This window comes from Pristis pectinata, chromosome 11 (assembly GCF_009764475.1).
Source record: "Pristis pectinata isolate sPriPec2 chromosome 11, sPriPec2.1.pri, whole genome shotgun sequence".
In the NCBI taxonomy this organism is placed as follows: domain Eukaryota; kingdom Metazoa; phylum Chordata; class Chondrichthyes; order Rhinopristiformes; family Pristidae; genus Pristis; species Pristis pectinata.
Window position 1 is genome coordinate 17,571,533 of NC_067415.1, and position 24,493 is coordinate 17,596,025.

Sequence of the window (24,493 nt, forward strand, 5' to 3'; positions counted from 1 at the left end):
GTTCAAGGATTTAAAACCAATGATGAAGTAACAGCAGTATCATGTTAAGTAATGATATTGTGTAATCAGGAAGAGAAACTGCAGGTTGTGGTGCTGCAGTGCACCTGCTTCCCTCTCTCCTATTTGATAGATGTCCGAGGTTTTGGCATTAGTGATGAGGTAGTCTTGGCGTGGAACTGCAGTGCACTGTGTAGATAGTACACTCTGCAGCCGGCGACAGAGGGAGTAAATAACTTAGGGTGGTGAATTGGATAGCAGTCAAGTGGCTGATTTGTCTGGATGATGATACTGGAGCTGCACTCATCCAGGCAAGTAAATGGCATTCCATCACACTTCTGAGCTGTAGCTAGTGAAAAATCATTGGAGAGGCAAGAGGTGAAGCATGCACCTGCTCCTGTAAGCACAGTATTTATGTGATTGGTCCAGTTTCAAGTGGTTCAAGAAGATGGCACACCATATCAAGGATAATAATTCGCCTATTTCCTTTCAAGCCTTTGGTCAGGTTTGAAGGTCTGAAGCTGAATGGCAGCAAAATTCTATGTGAGTACTAGTGTGATAGCACCAATCAGCAATAGCTTCTATTGCTTTAGTTTTGTTTGAGCAAAGACTGAAGGGACAATACACTGGATTAGATTTTTCCTTTTTACTGAAAGGGCAGATTTGACTAATTTTTCTCATTATTGGTTAGATACCAGAGTTATAACAATACTGGGACATCATTGCTGGAGGCACAGCTAGTTCTAGAACAAGAGTCTTCTACATCTAACAGAGTGTTATTCTTGTCTCTTTGTCTTCACTGTATTCAGCAAATGCAGCTGCTTCTGGCTTTAAAGCATGTTGTAAAGCACTAAAACTTGCTGTATTACTTTATTAACTGGTTGAGGGAAATAAGAAGAAAGACTACCATGTCAATGGTTTTATTTAAAGGAGTGTAAAACTAAACATCTTAGAATATGCAAAGTGCATTTTTACCTTTTTTTTAAACCTTAAGCAACTTTTAATGAGGTGGGGGTAAAGATCAATTCAGACTTTCACTGACATTTACATTAACACCAAACAAGCCAACTCCAGAAAAATGAAGATAAGAGACTGTAGATGCTGGACTCCAGATGAAGAATCTTGACCTGAGACGTTGACTGTCCATCCTCATCGATGCTGCCTGACCTGCTGAGTTCCTCCAGTGTTTTGTGTTGCTCCAGTAAAACTACATCATTTTTGATGTAGAGAAATAAGCCAGACTAAAAATCATGCAACTTGATTAATATACTGGCTACTAAAATTCTGCATGAAGTAATTCATGTTAAACATTAAAGAGAATCAGTTTCTATTTAATTCAAGAAAAAAAATTTGATGGTTTTAAATTGATAGATTTAGTTTGATAGCCCTAGCAGACAAGATAAAGGAGAATACCAAAAGATTCTACAAATATATTAAAAGCAAAAGGGGAGCTAAGGAGCAAATAGATCTCCTTAAGGATCAGTGTGCCACAGGAAATGGGTGAGATCTTAAATGAATACTTCTCATCTGTATTTACCATGGAGAAAGATGTGGAAGTTGGTGAGTTCAGGAGAAGGAAGTGATATCCTGGAGCTTTATTAACATTAGGAGGATGAGGTGCTGAAACACAAAAGGTGGATAAATCCCTTGGGCCTAACCAGATGTATCCTAGGATGTTATGAAGAGGAGATTGCTGAGGCCCTGGTAGGGATTTCTGTATCATCATTAGCCACAGGTGAAATATGAAAGACTGGAGGATGGCTAATGTCTTTAAGAAAAAAAAAGGACTGCAGGGATAAGCCAGGGAACTATAGGCCGGTGAGTCTCACAACAGTGGTAGGAAAGTTATTGGAAGGAATGTTGAGGGGCAGGATTTATTTGCATTTGGAAAGGCAAGGACTGACCAGGGATGTGGGCAATAACATTTCATGAATTTGAGATTTTCTTTTGAAGTAATGACCAAGAGGATTGATGAGGGCAAGGCATTGGATGTTGTCTACCTGGATTTTAGCAAGGCCTTTGACGAGGTCCCACATGGTAGGGTGGTCCAGAAGGTTAGAACATATGGGATCCAGGATGAGTTAGCAAATTAGATGCAAAATAGACTTGGTGATAGGAGGTATTTATTATATGATTTGGATTGAAAGGTAGGTGATATGATTAGCAAGTTTGCAAATGACATCAAAATTGGTGGTATAGTGGACAGTGAAAGTTGCAAGAGGATAAAGATCAAATGGGAAAGTGGGCAAGGGAATGGCAGATGGAATTTAACTCAGAAGAGCGTGAAGTGATGCTTTTTTGGAAGTTAAACGAGGGCAGGACTTGCATAGCAAATGGCAGGGCCTGTTTTTGAACAGAGACACCTTGGGGTACAAGTACAAGTTCCCTGAAAATGGGTACACACATGGACAGGGTGGTGAGGAAAGCATATGGTATGCTCGCCTTCATCAGTCAAGGCATTGAGTACAAAATATTGGTTAGGCTGCACTTGGGAGTATTGTGTGCAGTTCAGGTCACCACACTATAGGAAGGGTGTGATTGAAATAAAGGTGCAGAAAAGATTCACATGGATGTTGCCGAATTGGAGGACTATTTATCATCAGAAGATTGGATAGACTAGGTTGGTTTTTCCCTGGAGAGGTGGAGACGGAGGTGACACGACAGCAGTATATAAAATTATGATAGGCATTGATAGAGTAGATTGTCAGTGTCTGTTTCCCATGGTAGGGATATCTAAAACTAAAGGGCAAAAGGTTTAAGGTGAGAGGGAGGATATTTAAGGGGGATCTGAAGGGTAATTTTTTTCCCCTTCCACAAAGTAGTTGGTATCTGGAATGAGCTGCCAGAGAAGGTGGTGGAGGCAGGAACAGTTACAACATTTAAGGGGCATCTGGACAGGTACTTAAATGAGCAGGGCCTAGACATGGGTTAAGGTGGCCCTGCTACTATGCTGTAAAACTCTGGGAACTGTAATCATTAGGTTTGCTTCACCATTCCAAAATAGACTCTAGAAATCCTTATTCACCTTATAAAAAAAGGTCACAAAAAGCTCTGCGCAAAATATTTACAAATTAACAAGATAATGGCATCTTGCAATCGACCTGCGATATGTTCATATTATAAATCCTTTAAAAGATCCATGCCTGTAAAATTCATACACAATTTAAAGGAATTCACTATTTTATCTGTCAACATAAACACAGAACATCAAAGAGATTCCCAGGACTGTTTGGCCAACATCATTGCACGTTTCAACTGTTCATAGGTGACAAACATCACCACATTCCATGAGCCCAGCCTCAGGAAGGAGGGCATGAACCTGTTGTAAAAATGAAACAATTAGTTTAGAATTGTTTTAAGTGATTGAATCTTCCTTACAAACAAGCATCATAAAATTGCCAGTAGCCCATGTAGTTATGGAAGTTACAATGGTCTATGTTTCACCCTGCCCCATGTACGAATTAATCATGTTTACCAGTCATAGATTTGTTATCAAGCCTCACCACTTCTAGATGTCAAATCCTCAAATCTAGTTTGTTTGCTTTTGTGGTATGAACCATAGACAATGCAGTGCATTGAAAAAGCGGCTGGCAAGAAAACAAAATAACTAGGGCCAGGACCAATACCAACAACCGGGGGAGATGAGCAAGCAGAATACAATGAATCAGTGCAGTGATACAGCAGTTCACTGGGGATGGGGGGCAGTGTGGAAAGAAAGAGGAGGATGAGAGGTCAATATGGAGAAGTGGCAGAAACAGAACCAGCAAGCACGGAAATGGAGAAGCCAGCATAGAAATTGTGCAATAGAGCATTGATCACCATTGGCTATTAACCCATTTCTAGTTTCAAGAGAAGATCTGGTTCAACCCAAACAGGAAGACAAAGAATTGGTGGCAACTTATTATCAGGTAATCTGATAGCATGAAGAGGTTTGAGTTACCTGGGTGTCCTCAATACCAAGGTGGCAGAAATTAAGGGGAATAAAAACAAGTGCACAGGATAGAAAGCAATATTCAAGAATTTGGAGGACAAAGTTGGTAATACAAGGTTAGTTGGAGATGAATGGTGACAGGTTTCAAAGAGGAAGTAGGATGCTACCTGAAAGTAAACCCACCAACCATCAGCTTGGTACAAGGGCTGAGGTGTGGTTGACCAGCATGGAGCAAGTTGCTGAGAGATCAAGTAGAGGATACAAACAGACTAATGGGTAGAATGAGGATCTTATAACTGAAGGAGTAAAACAATGCAAGCAGAAGCAAGGGTGTAGCAATGGTGCTACTGTACCATGTGTTCTTTTTAACCAGCTGTTATTACGGAGAGAAAAAGAATAATAATGTCATGAACCAACCAAGTGTTGCCAGATCAAAGGAAAAAAAATGAATAAAAGACTTAACACAAGATTCCAAGTCCATTTTCACCAAACTCTGCCCACATTGATAGAACAGAATGGTTACCCTTTATAAAAGGCTGTCAAGCCCTCTTTTCTCAGCATGGTAAAGGAACAATTAATAGCACTGCTGTATTGGCCAGGAGCAGAGTTCATGTATCGTGTCTTCACAACATCAACAGGTGAAGCAACAATGGTTGTGCAGAATCCAGCAACAAAAGCAGCAAAAAAGTGGCAAGGAAGGTTATCTGCAAACAAAATCTTAAATTACTATTTTTGTCTTAATTAAAAATAGGCATCATCTTTTAGATTCACAAATTGTGCTATGCTTACCAGTCATAAGATTATATCGTAACAATGCATCCTTAAACACATCATAAGTCACCAGTTCTGCACAGTTCACAATAGAATTGCGAGCAATATTTGGCAAAGCACCTGTAAAACCAATATACACTTTAGAAGTGAACTGACCCCTTGAAGCCACCCCTGGCAATAACATCATGGTACACAACTTGCCAAGTCTAGTCAACACATGTCAAATTGTACTGGCAGTTGTTTAACTCAATATACAAAACAAAGTAATGGTCCTGCAAAAGCAATAGAAAGATCAAGAGAGGCTTTAGAAGGAAGCTTTTCCATTTATGGATGAGGATTTAAAAGCTCTGTATTAAGTAACCATTAATGAGGAAGACTTTGTATTCAATCCATAATATGATAATATGTCATAACAGCTTAGTCAGCCTGGATATTTTATTCTAGCTGCCTTTCCCCACTTTCTTCTGGGAGAGGACACAGCAAAATTTCACTTTGAAAAGGGAGGATTAATTCACTTTAGAGACCACATTGATGAGTTTATGTGCACTAATAATTGGCCCCAGGAGTTCCCACTTTTCTACATGCCATTGATAGTTGTCAAATATGAACCAATGGCTCCAGTCTAGTCAATTCAAGAACATTTCATTTCATCATTACAGAATGAGATCTTCACAGACCTTTCCATAATCCTTTAAGTCCTTCTTGCTTGGCAATTGTTCTGTAGGCATCTAATGTCCCGTTGTAGCGCTTAGCCACACCAGTTAGGTTTGCTTGTGCTTGAAACCTTACTTTCACCACATCTGTTGGCTGTGCCAAGGTGACTGCCAAGGCTCCAGTTGTACATCCAGCAAGCAGGCGACAACTAATGGAGACAGCTGAAAGAGGAAGGTTCACAAATTCTCAATCCCAGTTTTGTAGTCAGTCATAGCACAGAAACAGGCCCTTCGGCCCAACTGGTCCACGCCCACCAAGATTCCCATCTAAACTTGTCCCATTGCCTTTGTTTGGCCTATATCCCCCCAAACCTTTCCTATCCATGTACTTGTCCAAGTACCTTTTAAATGTTGTTAATGTACCTGCATCTACCACTTCCTCTGGCAGCTCATTCCATATACTGACTACCCTCTGGGTAGAAAAACTTGTCCCTCAGGTTCCTATTAAATCTCTCCCCTTAAACCTATGCCCTCTAATTCCTAATTGCCCAACCCCAGGATAAAGACTGTGTGCATTGACCCTATCTATGTCCCTCATGACTTTATGCACCTCTACAGGGTACATTCCCCTATGCTTGTCAAGAGGTTGAGGTTGAAGTTGTTGAACCAAGATTCAACTAGATAGATCATGAAAAAAGGGAACTGAAGATGTGGAAACAGAGCAGGGAAGGGTGAAATGCATTTGCATCTATTTCTTTGCATGGAAGGCACATGATCTAGAGTGACCTAAAATTACTAGATCATATGGAATAGAAAACTCCACTCAAGCTATTTTCAGCTCATTGAAACAAACAAATCATACTCCTCTAAAGTCCTGCATATTTTTTCATGTTTATTTTCATGTTTTGAGAGTGATTTTTGTGTTTGCATTTCAGGAACTGCAATCCACAAGTTGTTGCAAAATAAAAACAAGATGTACCTTATCTTCTTTCTGCATTCTTATCAGTTATCTCAGATCTGCACATTCTTGTCTATTCAAGAATACTTGCGGGCTGCTGTGAGAACACTCCATGCAAAAGATGCAAGTCACTGTGTTTCAACATATATGTGACTCATCTATGAACCTGTCCAAATGTCTTTTAAACATTGTGATTGTACCCACCTCTACCTTTCCTCTGGCCGTTTGCACCCTCTGGAAAATCTTGACTCACAGGCCCCACTTTAAATTTTTCCCTTTCACCTTAAAACTATGCCTTCTAGTTTTAGACTCCCTTACTACCATGAGAAAAAGACTGACTTTTTTTTTTAAAAACTACACCCTTCATGATTTTATATACCTCCAAGGTCACCCCTCAGCCTTCTACGCTCAACAGAAAACAGCCCCAGCCTGTCCAGCCTCTCCTTAAAACTCAAGCACTCCAGTGTTGGTAACATCTTTGTGAATCTTTTTTGCACCCTTTCCAGCTTAATGACATGCTTCCTATAGCTGGGCAACCAGAATGGCGCACAATACTCCAAGTGCAGTCTCATTGTCATCTTGTACCTCTAAATGAGAAGGATCATAGTTGTCTAACTGCCCTATCAACTTGTCTTGCCTCCTCCAAAGATGCGTGTAACCCCAGGTCTCTCTTCCTTTAAAATTGCACCCTATGATTTTTTTTCCTTCATTCTCCCCCCCCATTTAATCAGAGTCTTCCTGAAATCTGCTACAATCCTCCATGGGCTAATTTTAAGTTAGTCTTACCACAGAAATCTATGTACTGTGCACACACCCGTGGTGAATACTTACTGTCAGATCCATTGGAGTAGAACAGTTTAACAGAATCATAAAGCCCAATGCGCACAGAGGAGAAGCTCATCTGACGTTGAAGACCAGCCACTAAGCCATTGTAGAGACTTCTCACCCCTTCAGTCTTCACAATTGTAGCTATGGTACCAAAGACCCCTCTATACTTCAAAGAAGTCACACTGTTCACAGATTTGGATTCCCCTTGAATCTGTGGATTATAAGCAAGATTTCATTTTGATTGGACAATTATCAATGTTATTTGTTAGAATCTTAGGCAATCACTTAATCTGCTACAAATTTAGTTGCAAACTAACCAATGCTCTTGGGCAACATTTCAGTCTACCAAGCTAATTAATACAATTATTATTTTCATTTTTCTAATTTATTCATAACTTGGTAATTAAGTAATAATAGAAGTTAGTTGTGGACGAATCCAGGCTCCTAGATTAGAGCCATGGTGCATGTGATTTTATGAGCAGAGGGCCAGATTTTGAAATCACATTTCAGGGTCTTTCACATGAAACCGATAGCCAGATACTGATATTCTTATTAATGCACAAGACACAAGTATTGGACATTATAAATGGGATAGTTTGTTCACATTGGTATAACATTTAAAAAGGCATGTGGACAAGTACATGGATAAGAGGAGTTTAAAGGGTTATGGACCAAACATGGGTAAATGGAACTAGCTTGGTGGGCACCATGGATGAGTTGGGCTGAAGGGCCTGTTTCCGTGCTGTATTACTCTATGGTACCAAAAAAACCAATGATAATGGTTCCCTCTTCAAAATTTAGAGCATTACGACATAAGAGAACAAGTTACAGGCAAATAGGGATGGGAACACGCCAAGGGCCAGTATAAATTTGATAGGCCAAAATGGCCTCCTACATTAGAGAGAACATATTTTCTTTTTTTTTTAAAAAAATAACATTTGATTGGATTGAAATCACTTTTGCTCATCAGTCCTGACAATTCTAACACTCAGGTTAATATCCAAGCAGCATTTCATTATCAATTTTAAAATATTAACCAACCTCTCACCAGCTCAAGTGTAATTTGACCACTCTGCTCTGAACACTAATACACCATCATCACCTTTAAAGATTTCCAAATCAACCTACTGAAGAGGCAGAACTTCCAAGTTTCTGATATGCTGAATGCATCAAGTGCTCCGCCCCTAAAGCACTGCTCCTGTCAACTTACAATCTGTGTTTACAGAACTTGCTTCAGCAAATTTACAAATGGGTTAACAGAAGAATTAGACTACCAGGTATACAAAGTAAAATTAAACACTTCACCCCAGCAGAGCACTAGTAAACCCAATGTCCAAAAGGGAGGATGGGGCAGTTCCTTTGGAAACTGATGGAGCTTCTTTTCATAAAAATTAGGGCCCAAGTTTCCAAAGATACTTCTATGGTGGCACCACACAACTACTATTTTTCTAGCTGTTGCAGAGGCTGTACAGGAATGATTTCTCCCCACCTATTGCAATTCCCCTCCAGTCACGTGCAAATTGCCAACAACAGTATTTTCAGCATGTTGGAAGAGGACAGCAGACATTCTCCTCTCAAACCAGACCCAGGCCAAAATTCTTTTTCCTTTTTTAATTTTTTTTAGTACATGTAATACAAAGATCAGGAGAACAATCATGGCATAGATAATCATAAAGAACAATAAAATATAAAAAAATCTGTAGATACAACGACCTCTGAGTAAATGGATATAATATAAAAAAGGAAAGAGAAAGATTATATAAATTAAAGGAAAAAACCCCTAAATCAGTAAGAAAAATTATAAACAATATATCCAACCAAACTAAACAGAAAAATTTCAAAAAAAAAGGAAAAGAAAAGACTGGACTAAAATTTCTCAGTAGAAACAGAACGTCAACTCTGTTGTCGTCAACTCCGTTCCTCTAAGTTGGAAAGTTATTGAAAGGGGATCTACATCATGTGAAAATATTGAATAAATGGACTCCAAATATCTTCAAATTTAAGTGAAGGATCAACAGTACCACTCCTAATTTTTTCCAAGTTTAAACATGATATAGTTTGAGAGAACTATTGAAAAGTAGTAGGGGGTATTGGATCCTTCCATTTAAGCAAAATGGATCGTTTGGCCATTAATGTAACAAAGGCAATCATACGGTAAGTGGAAGCAGATAAATGGCCAGACTCTATCCTTGGTAATCCAAAAATTGCAGTGATAGGGTGAGGTTGTAAATCAATATTCAATACAGTTGAGATTATGTTAAAAATGTCTTTCCAATATTTTTCCAAAAGAGGGCAGGACCAAAACATGTGTCAAAGAAGCCACATTCGATTTACCTGTCACAAATAGGATTTATATGTTGATAAAAATGGGCTAGCTTATCTTTTGACATATGGGTCCTATGAACTACCTTAAACTGTATCAACGAGTGTCTAGCACACATTGAAGATGTATTAACTAAATGAAGAATTTTCTTCCAAGTCTCTGTAGGTAAAGATGTCTGGAGTTCACTTTCCCATTCATTCTTAATTTTGTCCAGTGATCCTGGATGTATTTTCATAATTAAATCATAGATTATTGCTATCAAGCCCTTCTGATAAGGATCAAGACCTAAAATTTTTTCCGTAGTTTCAATTTTGTAAGGTGTCGGAAAAGAGGGTATAGTAGCTTTTAAAAAAATTTCTAATCTGCAAATACCAATAAAAGTGTGATCTAGGCAAATTGTATTTGTTAGACAATTGTTCAAAAGATAAAAAACAGTTATCAATGAATAGATCCCGAAACCATGCTATTCCCTTCCTTTTCCATATAGAAAAAGCTGAGTCAATCCTGGATGGATGAAAGAAAAAATTAGATTGAATGGGACTTGACAAGTTAAATTTATTCAATCCAACATACTTACAAAATTGAAACCACATTCTTATTGTATGTTTAACAATTGGGTTAGTCATATGTTTACTTAATTTGGTAAGTGCAAAAGGGAGTGAAGCTCCTAAAATAGAAACTAATGAAAATTCAAATACTGATTGGTGCTCAAGGTGTACCCATTTGGGGCATTGAATTACATCTAAATCTTGTATCCAAAAAATTAAATACTGATATTAATTGCCCAATAATGTAATCTAAAGTTAGGCAGGGCCATACCACCATCCTTTTTTAAGTTTTTGTAAATATTTATTACTTAACCTTGGGTTTTTATTCTGCCAAATATATGAAAGAATTTTAGAATCAATAGTGTCAAAAAAGATTTCAGGACAATAGTTGGAATTGCTTGAAATAAATATAAAAATTTTGGTAAAATATTCATCTTAATAGCATTAATTCAGTCTACCAATGATAAAGACAGCGGAGACCACTTAGTAAATAATTGTTTAACATGGTCAATTAAAGGCAATAAATTAGCTTTAAATAAGCCCTTATGTTTCTTAGTAATGTTATGGACTCAGTGAATGTCCCTTTTAGCTAGAGAGAGAGTGTGTGTGTGTGTGTGTGTGTGTGTGTGTGTGTGTGTGTGTGTGTGTGTGTGTGTGTGTGTGTGTGTGTGTGTGTGTGTGTGTGTGTGTGTGTGTGTGTGTGTGTACGTCAATAGAAGATAAAGGACGTAATGACGTTGTTGAAGAAGTCAGAAGAGAGAGAAGGGAGAGAGACACCAGCCTGCTAGTTTTCTCTATCAATGGATGAGAAACAATAACTGTGTCTGCCACTGAAATCCATGTATGGAAATTGGAAGTAATCCGGTGGAGTTCACTTTGTTGCTGACCTGTAGAAGGAAACAGGTATTTGTGTGTGGACGACCACGATTCGGATGCTTTTCGGGGTGACAAAGTCACTACTGAGTAAACACTGAAGTGTCGTTTGGGTTCCATCGTGGAACATTTGGACTTCGTAATTACTCTCTGTTTCTCTACATCTACGTCTTATCTTCAGACAACGGTGGTTGTTGAAGAAGCCCTTGCTCATGTTTCACCTTATGGCTTGCGGAACTGAACTTTAAGAACCATTCCTGAACGTGGAGTTTGGGACTTTGTCACACACACACACATACGAAGAGTTTAGTTTTGGGGTTAACGTTCAAAGTTTAACATTTTTGAATTCTAACATACTAAGATTTTTACTTTTATTTTACATATGGTCATAAGTAGTGATTAATAAAATAGTTTTTAACACTGAATCATGCTCAGCGTGTTTCTTTTGTTGCTGGTTCGTGACAGTAATTTTAACACCTAAATTTATAAAATAGTCAGTTATCAATCTCAAAAGGTAATTGCCTATAAATTGGGGTTAAGGCCAAAATTCATTGCTCAATTTGGAGAATATTTCAATTCCCATCAACCCCCCCCCCCCCCTTCAGTTCTCCTCACAGTTTTCCAGTGGTTTGTTCATCTCGAGGCTCCAACCAATGTTATTGATTCATAAAGAGCAATTATCTTTCTTGCATGGACAAATGATCTAGAAATCTTCTAACCTCACTAAGAACATCTCACGTGGCATGTGCTGCCATCCCTTCACTGTTTCTTTCCAGAGACAATATGCTGGGTAATTGCTTGACCACAGATGGAGTTCACATATTAACATATTGTGGCTGACATCAGATGTAGGGAAGGCTGCAGTCAGTCACTGCAAAACAATGTCCTGCAATGATCCAAGTGTCATCAAAATGCAACCATTGCAAGCTAGTTGTTAGCAGGGTGCAAATCCAAAGCTGTCATTAGCGTTGTGTGTGACCTACACAGACAGGAGCAATCAAAATACCAAATTAGATAAGTATATGGGTGGTCAACCCTATCTAGCAGGGTTATGCAAACCCAGTGACCTGATAGAAACTGAAGGAAAAACAAAAATTAATCACCAGACCTTCTGGCGACCATTTCAGTTTCTGATTAAGCAATTAAAAAAATTTACACAATTCACATGAAGCGATTTGCAGGGACTTAATTTAAAATCTGATATTGTATTGAATGAGAGTTAACAATTCTGCTTTCTATAGTAGTTACCAATTCAAATTAAATTCTAATCTTCATCTCTCATTAGAGCAACAGAAAGTATAGTCCTCACATTTCACTCATTTTTTTTCCCCTTTTGATTTTTGTCTAAAAATAAAGTTTGACGGCCCCAGACATTAGGGGAAAAAGCTTTCACTTTCTAGGCAGTTTAGCATTCATCTGCATTCCAGAACTGGTCCAGCTTCCAAACATCCAACTAGTCTGTGTCTTTTGCTTCATGCAACTACGCCATGCGTTTCAAAACCCAAAATGGTTTTCCACAAATCTCCTTCTGTTAGATAAAACCTTGCGCCATGCAGATTTATTCAATTCCAATTTGATGTATATGCAGCAATATGGAGAACAAACTATTGACCATTCCGTCAATGGGAATTCCAAATGGTATAGGTCCAATTTCCAGGCTAGGCACCACTGGAGCAAGCACACTGTTCTATTCCAACCTGAAGGCACATCTGTGAATGATACCCAGGAATTCCATCTGCACATTGGGCCAACCTAGGTATTTTGCTCTAGTACATATACTGTCATGCCTTTCTAAAGAATCCCAAACATTAGCCACAAGGTGATGATCCAGTATTAACCTAGCCTTTGTTGACTAGAGGGGAAATGGGAAGCAAAATGTTTTCATAATTCATTCTTCAGGCCTCAAAATAATGTGGCCCTTTCACATAATCAACACAATAATAAACACAGGCAGTGACCATCTCAACTGAACAAGTTCAATTTGTTTTGGGACACAAGAGCACAAGCAAATGTCACCCAGACTGGTGGCAGAGACAGAGCAGTTTTTCCTCAGTCTCCCATGGAGATGTACACACACACACAGATGTACACAGCTCCCTGCAGATCTACAATCAGCTAACACTCCAAGGAAATCATCAACTTATGTCTTCACAGGAAGTGAAAGAAAAAAAAAATCCCCATTTGAAAGAAGTTGAACAACCCAATATTTGTATCAGCAACACACTAAACAAGTTTATTAAAAGATTCTAGATAACAAGTAAGCTACTTTCTTGTTCAGACCATTAATGAAAAGAACATACAGCATAATGAACAAAGGAGGGTGCAACATAGTGGAACAATGTGCATTTTTCTAATGCTCACAAGATCACAAGACAAGGGAGCAGAAGCAGGCCATTCGGCCCATCGAGTCTGCTCCAAGGAAAGGGAAATAGAAATGAGAAATGGGGAATGGGGAAAGAAGAAAAAAAAAGAAAAAAAACTATTCTAATCCCAATTACCGGCCTTATCCCCAAATCCCTTGATATCCTGACTATTTAGATATCTATCTATCTCCTCCTTGAACGCCCCCACTGATCTGGCCCCCACTGCTGTACGTGGCAAGGAGTTCCACAAATTCACCACCCTCTGGCTAAAGAAATTTTTCCTCATCCGTTTTGAAACTGTACCCTCTAATTCTAAGATTGTGCCCTCTGGTCCTGGACTCACCCACCAAGCCTAGCCACATCTACTCTGTCCTTTCCTATCAATATTTTAAATGTCGTTATGAGGTCCCCTCTCATTCTTCTGTACTCCAGCGAGTACAGTCCAAAAGCCGACAAATGCTCCTCATACGCAAGCCCTTTCATTCCTGGAATCATCCTCGTAAATCTCCTCTGAACCCTCTCCAACGTCAGCACATCCTTCCTAAGATGTGGGGCCCAAAACGGCGCACGATATTCCAAATGAGGCCTCACTAGTGCCCCGTAGAGCCTCATCAACACTTCCTTACTTTTATACACTATACCTCTCAAAATGAATGCCAACAGAGCATTCGCTTTCTTTACCACCGATCCGACCTGGTGGTTAACCTTTAAGGTATCCTGCACGAGTACCCCCAAGTCCCTTTGTACTTCCGTGCTTTGGATTTTCTCTCCTCCTAGATAATAATCTGCCCGCTTATTTCTGCTTCCAAAGTGTACAACTGCACATTTCCCTACATTGAATCTCATCTGCCATTTCTTTGCCCATTCTCCTAAACTGTCTAGGTCCCTCTGCAACCTTCCTTCCTCCCCCTATCTTGGTGTCATCTGCAAACTTAGCCATGAAACCATTTATTCCATCATCCAAATCGTTAATGTACAAGGTAAAAAGGAGCGGTCCCAACACCGACCCCTTTGATAAAAGACTATCAAATTTTGGGAAGTTTACCAAATGTTCACTTCAGGAACAGACCAGACTGAGGCATATACAAAAAAAATACTACATTGGAGAATTATCAAAACTGAGATACAAGCTTGTTTGGCATTAGTTCATTCTGCTCACAGGATGCCCTATGCTCACTTAGTTTTTTTTTGCATAATTTGCTTACATGCAGAAGGCTACAATTAGCTAGTTTAAGACCCTTCAGCCCACCATGTCTATGCTAACCATTATGTCTACCTATACTAATCACACTTAACCACATTAATTCCATATCCCTCCGTGCCTTGCTCATTCAAGTACCTGTCCAGATGCCTCTTAAATGCTGTTATTGTTCCTGCCTCCACTACTTTAACTACTAGTGTGTGAAACATTTACCCCTCAGATCCCATCTCACCTTAAACCCATGGCCTCCAGTTTTAAGCACCCCTACCATGGGGTGAAGAAAAAGCAAACTACTGGAAGAACTTAGGAGGTCAGGCAGCATCTGTGGAGGCAAAGAGAGGGTTGATGTTTTGGGTTGAGACCAGGACTGGTGCAGGGTCTTGACCCAAAACTTTGACTATCCCTCTGCCTCCACAGATGCTGCCTGACCTGCTGAGTTCCTCAAGCAGTTTGTTTCTGGCTCCAGATTCCAGCATCTGCAATCTTGTATCTCCACCCTACCATGGGAAACAAACTATCAACCCCATCTATGCCCCTCAATTTTATTAACCTCAATCATGTCACCTCAGCCCCCTTTGCTCCCAGAAAACAGACCCAGCCTATCCAATCTTTCCTTACAACTCAAGCCCTCCAATCCAGACACCCATGTGAACCTTTTCTGCTCCTTCTCCAACTTAATCAGATCCTTCCCGTGACCAGAACTGCACACAGTACTTAAAGTGCAGCTTGACTAATGTTTTGCACAGCTATAACATGACATCTCAACTCTTGTACTCTTGTGCCTCAGCCAATGATAGCAAGCATGCTACATGCCTTCTTTGTCACCTTACGTTGCAACTTGAGGCACGTTTTAGCAGCAAATTATTAAACTCAAAGTGTTTTTTTTAAATAAAAGGAGTGCATTTAAAGTAAAAATTGAAAACTAGTAAAATTCAATTAGAGTTCTTCATTTGAAGTCTACAGACTATGCATTGTAACTCTGTTCCTCCGATATCATTCCTAGCTTTTAATACTTTTTCTTGTTCGGTGCACCTCCTTTCAATTATAAGCCTTGTTGCAAGGAAAAGGTTTTAGAGATCAATTCTTCCTACATTGTAACTGATTAGATTTCCAAAAGTAGATAATTGGCTACAAGGTGCACAGGGATATTCAGATGTCAAAGATACCATACCAATACAAGTCTTACATTCCGGACTGAGTTACTCCAACACAGCAATCCCCAATTTCACTTCAAACCTATTAAATGACAAAGAAAATAGAGGGCCTGTTTGAAGATTTTATTTTAGCAAGACTCTGGTAACAATAAATGGAAGTTACATTTCCATTGATTTCTGCTTTAAGAATGCTGTACATGACTTTCAAAAAGCAGAGACCATTAAACCATTACACTTGTTCATCAGATGCACCAATCCATAGCATTGCATTGGCAACTGGGAACTCTGGAAAGTTATTATTAGCTTTGAATACATGTAGTCATCAATACCCACTTCAATTTTGTTGCCCTTCAAAAGATAAAGATGATACACCATGTGGCCAAATTATTCCAGATATACCTAATTTGGTCAAACGTCAATTTAAAAGAAAACTGAAAATACACCAAAGTGAACCAAAAGGAAACTAAACATTCAAGTTCTTAAAGTTACCACCATCAGCAGCTACAACCTCCATCACAAACTGACTCGGCGTCACCTTCAATTTCACTTCTCTCTCCTGAACTTCTGCATTAACTCTCCCAATCAAATGCATGGAGCTGACTTTGCCAGAGCAATAGTTTCCTTGTTCTTACTGTATCAATCATAACATCTGATGAAAAGTCATTGACCCAAAACCTTAACCATTTCTCTCCTGCACTTGCTGGCTGACCTGCTGAGCATTTCCTCTCTCATCGTTAATTTTTGAATGAGTGTGCTCCTGTGAACAGCTTGGCACATTCTACATTCATGCTATACTAGTGAAAGCCATTGCTGGAAAAGCTAAGGAAGTGGATAACTAAACTATATGTAAATAGATACCATTATGAATGTAGAACTAGGAAGCATAGTTTAAGAATAACTGATTGTCCATTAGAGAGGTGAAGGAGGAATTTCACCTCTCAGAAGGTTAAAAAACTTAGAAATTCTTTGCCCAAAATAGTTAACTCAGTGAATATGTTGAGGGGCAGGATTTTGGGGTAATTGGGAAGCAAGCAAATCAGGTCAGTCATGATTTTTTGATTGGCAAAACAGACTCAAGACATATTCCTGCTCCCATTTCTTAGGTAAGAAGGTGCTTCCAAAGGAAGCTTCTCTATCCATTCACATTATTCCACCAGACTCAAGGTCATCATCTCACATCACCAGCAAAGTACTATTTCTATAGCAATTTAGATTCTCACATGCTTGATCTTTATCCAATTAGGAAAATATATTGTCCAGCAATAATATAGTAATAATCAAGAGAAAGAACAAGCTTTGGCAAGAGATATTCATCAATACATGCATACAATTTTACCTGCAATCTCACTTTGGTCGTATCGAGAGGGAATGTAATAAGATCGGCAATGCAAGCTGCTAGTCCGGCTCCAACTATTTTTATACCAGCTGTCGGAGGGACATCCAGGGGTTTTAATCCAACCATATTCAAGTGCAGAATTTCTACAGGTGTGTGGGAAGTCAATGATTTTGCAAATTCACCATTCTCCAACCAAACCTATAAGAAAGTAACATAGAAGATACTGAACACTGTTTCCTTTTCCAAGGAGGATAAAAGTTCTGCTGATTTTCTTTGATGTATGGCCAGATTAGTCTGTAGAGACTACTGGTTGCCAAGTTCATTATCACTAGAGTCCTCACATTTTGCTTTCCTACAAGTCCTGCAGAAGGAAGCCCAAGTTATTACCAGGCAAAGCCTGCCAGTCCCACCATGATTAATGCATTATATTACAAGTTGTGAAAACACTCCCATCCAGAATCATTTATTTTCCTGCAAGATGATTAGCTAGAAAATATGCAGGAGTTTTGGGCAAAAACCTCTGGGGAAATTCCATAATCCACCTACACCATTGTAAATAGCCCAGGCAACCATCTGGCCCCCAATACCTTTCAGTCAGAAGTGAAGTGCACCCTAATGAGAAATAGGTCAAACTCCTGCTTAAGGCACCGGGGTCATTCCCCACATATCAGAGGCTGACCTGTTCCGGAGGTCCACTATCCCCTGGGAAAAGAACAACTTCTGACATCTACTACTTACCTCAAGTGAATTTGGAGCAGAGTTTGTCAGGAGACCTCAGATGCTGTAAGTGTGACCAGCTGCAAGGAGAAATCAGATTGTAATAATCAGAGAGATCTCACTGTTGATTACTAAAAGCAAAGTCACGACCTGGGTCCCTTGCAACCCCATGGAAGAAGAGCAGCTTCCCAAGTCAGTGTGGATTCTGTCCATCAAAAGCTGCAACAGACACTATTTTCATTGCATAATATCACCAAGATAAATCCAGAGACCATTGAACTTAATCAATCTTAAATCTTTATTAATCTTAAAGTGCATTGGCACTGTCAAATAGAGGGATGCCAAGAACCCTGCTCAATTTCAACTCCCCTCAAACTCATCATCATTCCATATCAGCCACACCATGACATACAAGCCATAATTCCAAACCAACAGGTCCACCACAGTCCCAGTGCAGACTAAGGTCAAGACAGTCTGACATTTTTCTAATCCTCATCTCCATCAAGTTCCCCATTGGAGTGGAGCCACTGCAGTCAAACCTTTGCTGAACCAAGATCATGCTCCTGTAGGTATAGAGAACAAGCTCCAAGTCATCATTGACCAGTTCTCTGAAGTGGACAAAACAGGCTTTACATCAAATAACTGAAAGACAAAGACCACCTGAAAATTAAGTTCCAAGACCATAGAAAATGTGGATCACTTCCAAATCACACAGCAAAGGCAGCTATCAATGTCCAAATTCACCACTACCTTCACAGAGCTCCATGGAGGAAAGGAATTTTCAAAAGGTGAACTTGTCACATATAGTGCTAAATCCATGCTACCCAACAAGTTATCCTTGCCTCCTGTATGTGAAGACCACCTGCAGCAGGGTTGGAGAAGTATCACCAGAGCTGCCCCTACAAAATCCTTCAAATCCATTGGCAGGTTAAGTGGATCAAGGTCACATTCTCTCACAGAGCAATGCCCCCACAGAGGCTCCAACTGAGCCCAACAATGCCAAGGGGCAGATTCCATCACCCACATATCTAATATCAGACTCCAAAAAACAAGCAATAACACAAGAGTAGAGGATGTTCTTAAAGCCTCCTTGGGGTGGGAGGGGAGGGGTGGTGGTGAAATCTAACATCCTCACCTACTCTTTGGTAATGGATCCTTGACTTCCTGACCAACAGACCACAATCAGTAAGGATAGGCAGCAACACCTCCACCATGATTATCCTTGACATTGGTGCCCCACAAGGCTGCATCCCAAGCCCCCTACTTTACTCCCTATACACTCCCGACTGCATGACCAGATTCTGCTCCAACTCCATCTACAAGTTTGCAGATGATACCACCATAGTGGGATGTATCTCAGATAACGAAGAGTTAGAATACAGGAAGGAGATAGAGAGCCTAGTGATATGGTGTCATGACAACCATTCCCTCAATGTCAGCAAAACAAAAGAGCTGGTCATTGACATCAGGAAGGGGGCAGTGCACACACTCCTGTTTACATCAACAGTGCTGAGGTCAACAGATTGAGAGCTCCAAGTTCCTAGGAGTGAACATCACCAATAGCCTGTCCTGGTCCAACCACACAGACACCACAGCCAAGAAAGTACACCAGCACCCCTACTTCCTTAGGAGGCTAAAGAAATTTGGCAGGTCCCCTTTTGACCCTCACCAATTTTTAACGATACACCATAGAAAGCATCCTATCAGGACACATTGCAGCTTGGTATGGCAACTGACCTGCTCAAGACTGCAAGAAACTGCAGAGTCGTGGAAACAGCTCAAGCAGATCATCGAAACCAGCCTCCCCTCCTTGCACCTTATCGTCTGCCTGCAGTGCACTTTCTCTGCAAATGTAACATTTTATTCTGCGTTTGTTATCATTTTCCCTTGTACTACTCTATGCACTGTAATGAAATGATCCGTATGGATGGCATGCAAAACAGGTTTTCACTGTACCTCGGCACACATGACAATAATAAACCAATTCCAATCGAGGGAATCCCTGGCCCTTAAATTAGAAATGCAGCACCTAGGATGGCATCAAGAACCTTGAACAGCTTCAATAGGAGCATACAGTGGCAAGCAAAAAGAGTGCTGAATCCTCCAGATAACTTGTCTATCCACCCGATCAGACACCTCCTACCCAGCTGCAGCAGAATACATGTTTCACTGAAAAGTCTCATCAGCCAGCTCAGAATTAGTGAATGAAAGTCACCCTGGATCTCGAGGGACTTTAAAAACCAGATTTTTTGTTTGCTGCTGCTTCTTAACTTGTTGAAGCATATCCTAGGTGCCTAGCTTTAGGCTACATTTATCCTGTAATACTGCACAGATGTAGTAGCAACAGATTTCACAGAACAAGTGGCAAGGGTTTTCAACTGTAAATTGCATTTCCAAGAAAGCAAAGGCACAGCAGTTAGTGTCTGAGTCATACAGTCTGAACAGGCCATTCAGCCCATCACATCCACACAGACCAGTGGGCACCCATTGTATTAATCCTATCTTCCAGCACTGAGCCTTCAATACTTTGGTGATGTGTGCTCATCTCAACACCTTTTAAATTCTGTCAGTGGCTTTGCTTCCACCATGCGCTCAGGTAGTGTATTCCAGCTATTCACCACCCTCTGGGTGAAAAGGTCCCCCTCAAAATCTCTTATCCCTTACCCTAAATCTATGTCCCCTAGTTTTATTCACCCCTGACAAGGGGAAAGGACTCCTGCTGTCTACTTATCTATTTCACATACCTCAATCACGTCCCCTCTTAATCTACTTCCACTCCAGGGAAAACAGACCTAGTCCCTCCTGCAACTAAGACTCTCCATCCCAGGCAACATTCTGGTGAACCTCCTCTGCACCCTCTCTAGCACAATCATGTCTTTGTATGCTGTGGGACCAGAAATGCAAGCAGTACTCCAGCTCATGTTTAACCATTGTTTTATAACATTAGAGCATAACCTCCCTGCTCTCGTATTCTGTCCCCTAACTAATGAAGGCCAGCATTCCATTTGCGTTCTTTACATTATCTACCTGTGCTCCCATCTTCAAGGAACTTTGGACTTGCACACATAGATCCCTCTGTTCCTCGATACTCCGTGACTTTACTAAAATGTTAGTGTACAAAGCAGTGGTGATCCCAACAGTCCTGTATGCATTAGAAACTTGGACAACATACCGACGACATCTGAAGGCACTTGAAAAGTTCCAGCAACGCTGTTTTTGAAATATTTTAAACATCAGCTGGGAAGATAGAAGAACCAATGTCAGCATGCTAAATGAAGCAAAAACAAGCATTGAAGCCTACATTATCAAGAACCAACTAAGATGGAGCGGTCATGTTGTTCGGATGAAAGACAAACGTCTGCTGAAACAAATCTTCTACTCCCAGCTTAAGTAAGCAAACGTTAAAGAGGCTGACGACAGAAGAGATTCAAAGAAGTCTTAAAAGCCAACATGAAGAAGTGTAACATCAGCATCAACAATTGGGAAACCAGTGCCAAGGACAGGAAACTCTGGCAAACCATCATCTGAGAAGGAACAGCAACCTTCAGAGCCAACAGATGTGCAGAATTAGAGGAAAAGAGAAGAAAATGGAAAGAGAGGCAGCAACAACCAAAGCCTGATCTGCCATCTGGAACCACCTGTCCTGAGTGCAGAAGAACTTTCAGAGACAAGATTGGACTCATAAGCCACTTGAGAGCCCATAAATAGATCAACGGAATGAAGACCATCATCCTCGACCTCGAGGGATAGCCACGACGACAACTATTCATGGTAAGTGTCCTGGACTCAATGGTACTCCCAAAATGCATCACCTCACATTTATCAGGATTACATTTCTTCTGCCATTTCTCAGCCCATTTAACTATGACATCAATCTCATCCTGTTGTGTAAGACTGCCCTCGACACAGTCAACAACTCCACCAATCTTAGCGTCATCTGAGAACTTACTGATCATGCCACCTACATTCACACATACTGCCGCTATTCAGCTCCAGCGACCTGGGTTTGATCTTAACACATGGTTTCTCAACCATTGTGTAAGCTTCCACTGGATACTCCAGTTTCATCCCACAGCCTAGAGGTAGTAGGTTAACTGGCCACAGTAAATTTACTTTTAGTGTAGGTTAACGGCAAAAAGAATCAAAGATATCTTTATTAGTCACACATACATCGAAACACACAGCGAAATGCATCTTTGCGTAGAGTGTTCTGGGAGCGGCCTGCAAGTGTCACCACACTTCTGGCACCAACATAGCATGCTCACAACTTCCTAACCCGTACGTCTTTGGAATGTGGGAGGAAACCGGAGCACCCGGAGGAAACCCACACAGACACAGGGAGAACGTACTAACTCCTTATAGCCAGCAGCCGGAATTGAACTCAGGTCGTTGGTGCTGTAATAGCGTTACGCTAACCACTACACTACCAGAATCAAAGGAGAGTTCTCTCGCACATACCTATAAACAAGTGCACAGGAACAGTAAAATGAGTGGGAGGAAATGAGGCCAATGGGATTGCTCAGCTGAGAGCTGGCATGGACCTGATAGGCTGAATGGCTTTCTTCTACATAGTTTTAAGTACAAAAAGGTGCCTACGGACATGCATACCTTCCATTGATACAAGAGTTGCAAACATCTTTTCCAAGGCATTCAGAACGATTGTAGTCAGCACATCAATAAATAACTTCAAGAAACTAGCCTCACACCACATTGGAATTATAAACATCACATTGAGGAACTCACATATTAGCTGGTTCACAACTGGATTGCAAAAGGCCAGTACCCACCAGCCACGTGACTATCCCAACACACGGTAGTGTAGCCATTAGCGTAACACTATTACAGTGCTAGCGACCTGGGTTCAATTCCTGTCACTGTCTGTAAGGAGCTTGTACATTCTCCCCGTGACTATGTGGGTTTCCTCTGGGGGCTCCGGTTTCCTCCCACATTCCAAAGACATACGGGCTAGGAAGTTGTGGGTATGTTACGTTGGTGCCAGAAGTGTGGTGACACTTGCGGGCTGCCCCCAGAACACTCTACGCAAAGATTCATTTCACTGTGTTTCGATGTACACCTGACTAATATGGAAATCTTATATTACAAATAAGAGGCATCAATGATAGGACCTCACAGTTTTAAGTGAACGTGGGCGTTGTAGTGGGCACTGAGAGACTATCACGGAGGGAGAGGCTGAAGAATAGCAAACATCCGACTTTAATAGCCGTGACATTAATTAGCCTCTGAATTAATTAACTTCAAACCTCCATCCAGTCTGACCACCATTTTGACCTCCTGCACTGCTCCAGTAGAGCCCAATATTAACTCGTGGAGCAACCTTATCGTCCAACTTGGCAGCCCTCAGTGAGATAAACCATCTCAGAGAAGCAGCCTTTTAAATTCAGGTGTGAACCGGCTCTGATAAATGGTTGCCTCCTCACAGGCCAAATATTTCCAGTGGTTCATATTTCACAGTTCCAGCTTTACTTCTCTTTTCCTCTCTTTTCATTGGTTGCCCCTCCCTCTCCCCACCACCCACCCCCACCGGCAGACAGAACCACTGCAATGAACATCCTCTCTCTGCCAGCGCCACCGCCACTTGTGGCATTCATGGTCTCCACTGTATCAGTGACAGACAATGCCGTTGCTCCCTCCACCCTCCCTGTTCTCTATGGACTTCTAGGATTATCGACTGGAAACAACTCCAACTCCACAGACGCTGCCCGACCCAGGGATGTTTCAGCATTTTCCTTTTCTCAACCCTCCAACTTGGTTTCAATTGTGACTCGTTTATAGTAAAATAACGAATTGGGTGTTATTTCATGTTATGCGTTTTATAGTAAAAGGGCTTAAATTAATGCAAAACTGTTAAGTTAGTTATTTATGCAATCCAGCGAAATAAATGGGGAAAATAAATGAAATCAATGTGCTTACCTCCACTGCAGAGAAACTAACAAGCGATGCACCAAAAAAACTACTGTACAAACGTTGCATTCTCTGCCCCAGCTCACTTCAAATAGTTGTAGTGTCCGTACCGATCTCTATTTATACAGGGAGCCAATTGCTCATTGGTTGAGGAAGAGATACACTCACTTCGGCAGCTCGGTGTCCGTGATTGGAGTCTCGCACGCTCCAAAACGAGAAACTGCCACCATCTGATCAACAGGACACCACAGATCCAAAGCTGGGGAACACCAGACTGGGCCAGGGCTCCCGTCAGAGGGAACGTTGATGGCAGTGTTATTCATGACCACCCGGGTTTATCGCTTTAAACTACCCGTAGTCATTTGAAAATACCTTTTTTTTGATACTAGAATGAAATGTGTTAGTCCTGTTCTGTAGAACTTGATTTATGTATATTCTAAGGTATGGGTTGACGCGGGTTATAGACATCTTCATATTCCACATACAGGGTGTGTATTTTGCTCACATATGCTCAATAATGTATAAAGTTATTACACACCCTCTTTAATTCTTAGCATATCTTTGTACAATTTATGGTTGATTCCTGTTGAGTGGTTTTAGAATTGGCTACGTTCTACAGGTGACACACCCTATGAGTCCACTCTGATACTTTGCATAAATTATTACGTTTGCCGCATATATTCGTGGCCAAAATATACCAGTCGCACGTAATTTCAACATGGGATGCGTGAGCTCACAAGTTGTGCGTTTAAACCACCTATCTTCCACCAGCTTCATTCCCCTTTCTTTAAATAAAATAGTTTGTTTTCAATATATAGTAGTGATCTAATAGTTGTTTGTTGTATTATATTTCTGTTGACCGGTCAGCTGTTGGGGCAGAGCCCCAAGGGTCAAAGGCAACTGGTCGGACGTGTCTCT

The 24,493-nt window shown here is 40.7% G+C and overlaps 1 protein-coding gene across 3 annotated transcripts; it reads right to left on the reverse strand.

Moving 5' to 3' along the window:
- Window positions 1-918: 918 nt before the first annotated feature.
- On the reverse strand, window positions 919-23,670 carry LOC127575783 (mitochondrial uncoupling protein 2-like). Of its 3 annotated transcripts, none has more exons than XM_052025871.1 (8): window positions 23,585-23,670; window positions 17,675-17,733; window positions 16,937-17,134; window positions 7,142-7,349; window positions 5,377-5,574; window positions 4,718-4,819; window positions 4,452-4,632; window positions 922-3,316 (listed from the first exon to the last, which is right to left on the reverse strand). In XM_052025871.1, exons 3-8 carry the CDS (start codon window positions 17,060-17,062, stop codon window positions 3,205-3,207), a joined length of 927 nt encoding a protein of 308 aa, XP_051881831.1. In that variant the 5' UTR covers window positions 17,063-17,134; window positions 17,675-17,733; window positions 23,585-23,670; the 3' UTR covers window positions 922-3,204. The 3 variants fall into 3 exon arrangements, with proteins under 3 accessions (XP_051881833.1, XP_051881831.1, XP_051881832.1); XM_052025872.1 differs by lacking the exon at window positions 23,585-23,670 and adding an exon at window positions 19,391-19,441; XM_052025873.1 differs by lacking the exon at window positions 5,377-5,574 and having other exon boundaries at window positions 919-3,316.
- Between the last annotated feature and the right edge of the window lie 823 nt (window positions 23,671-24,493).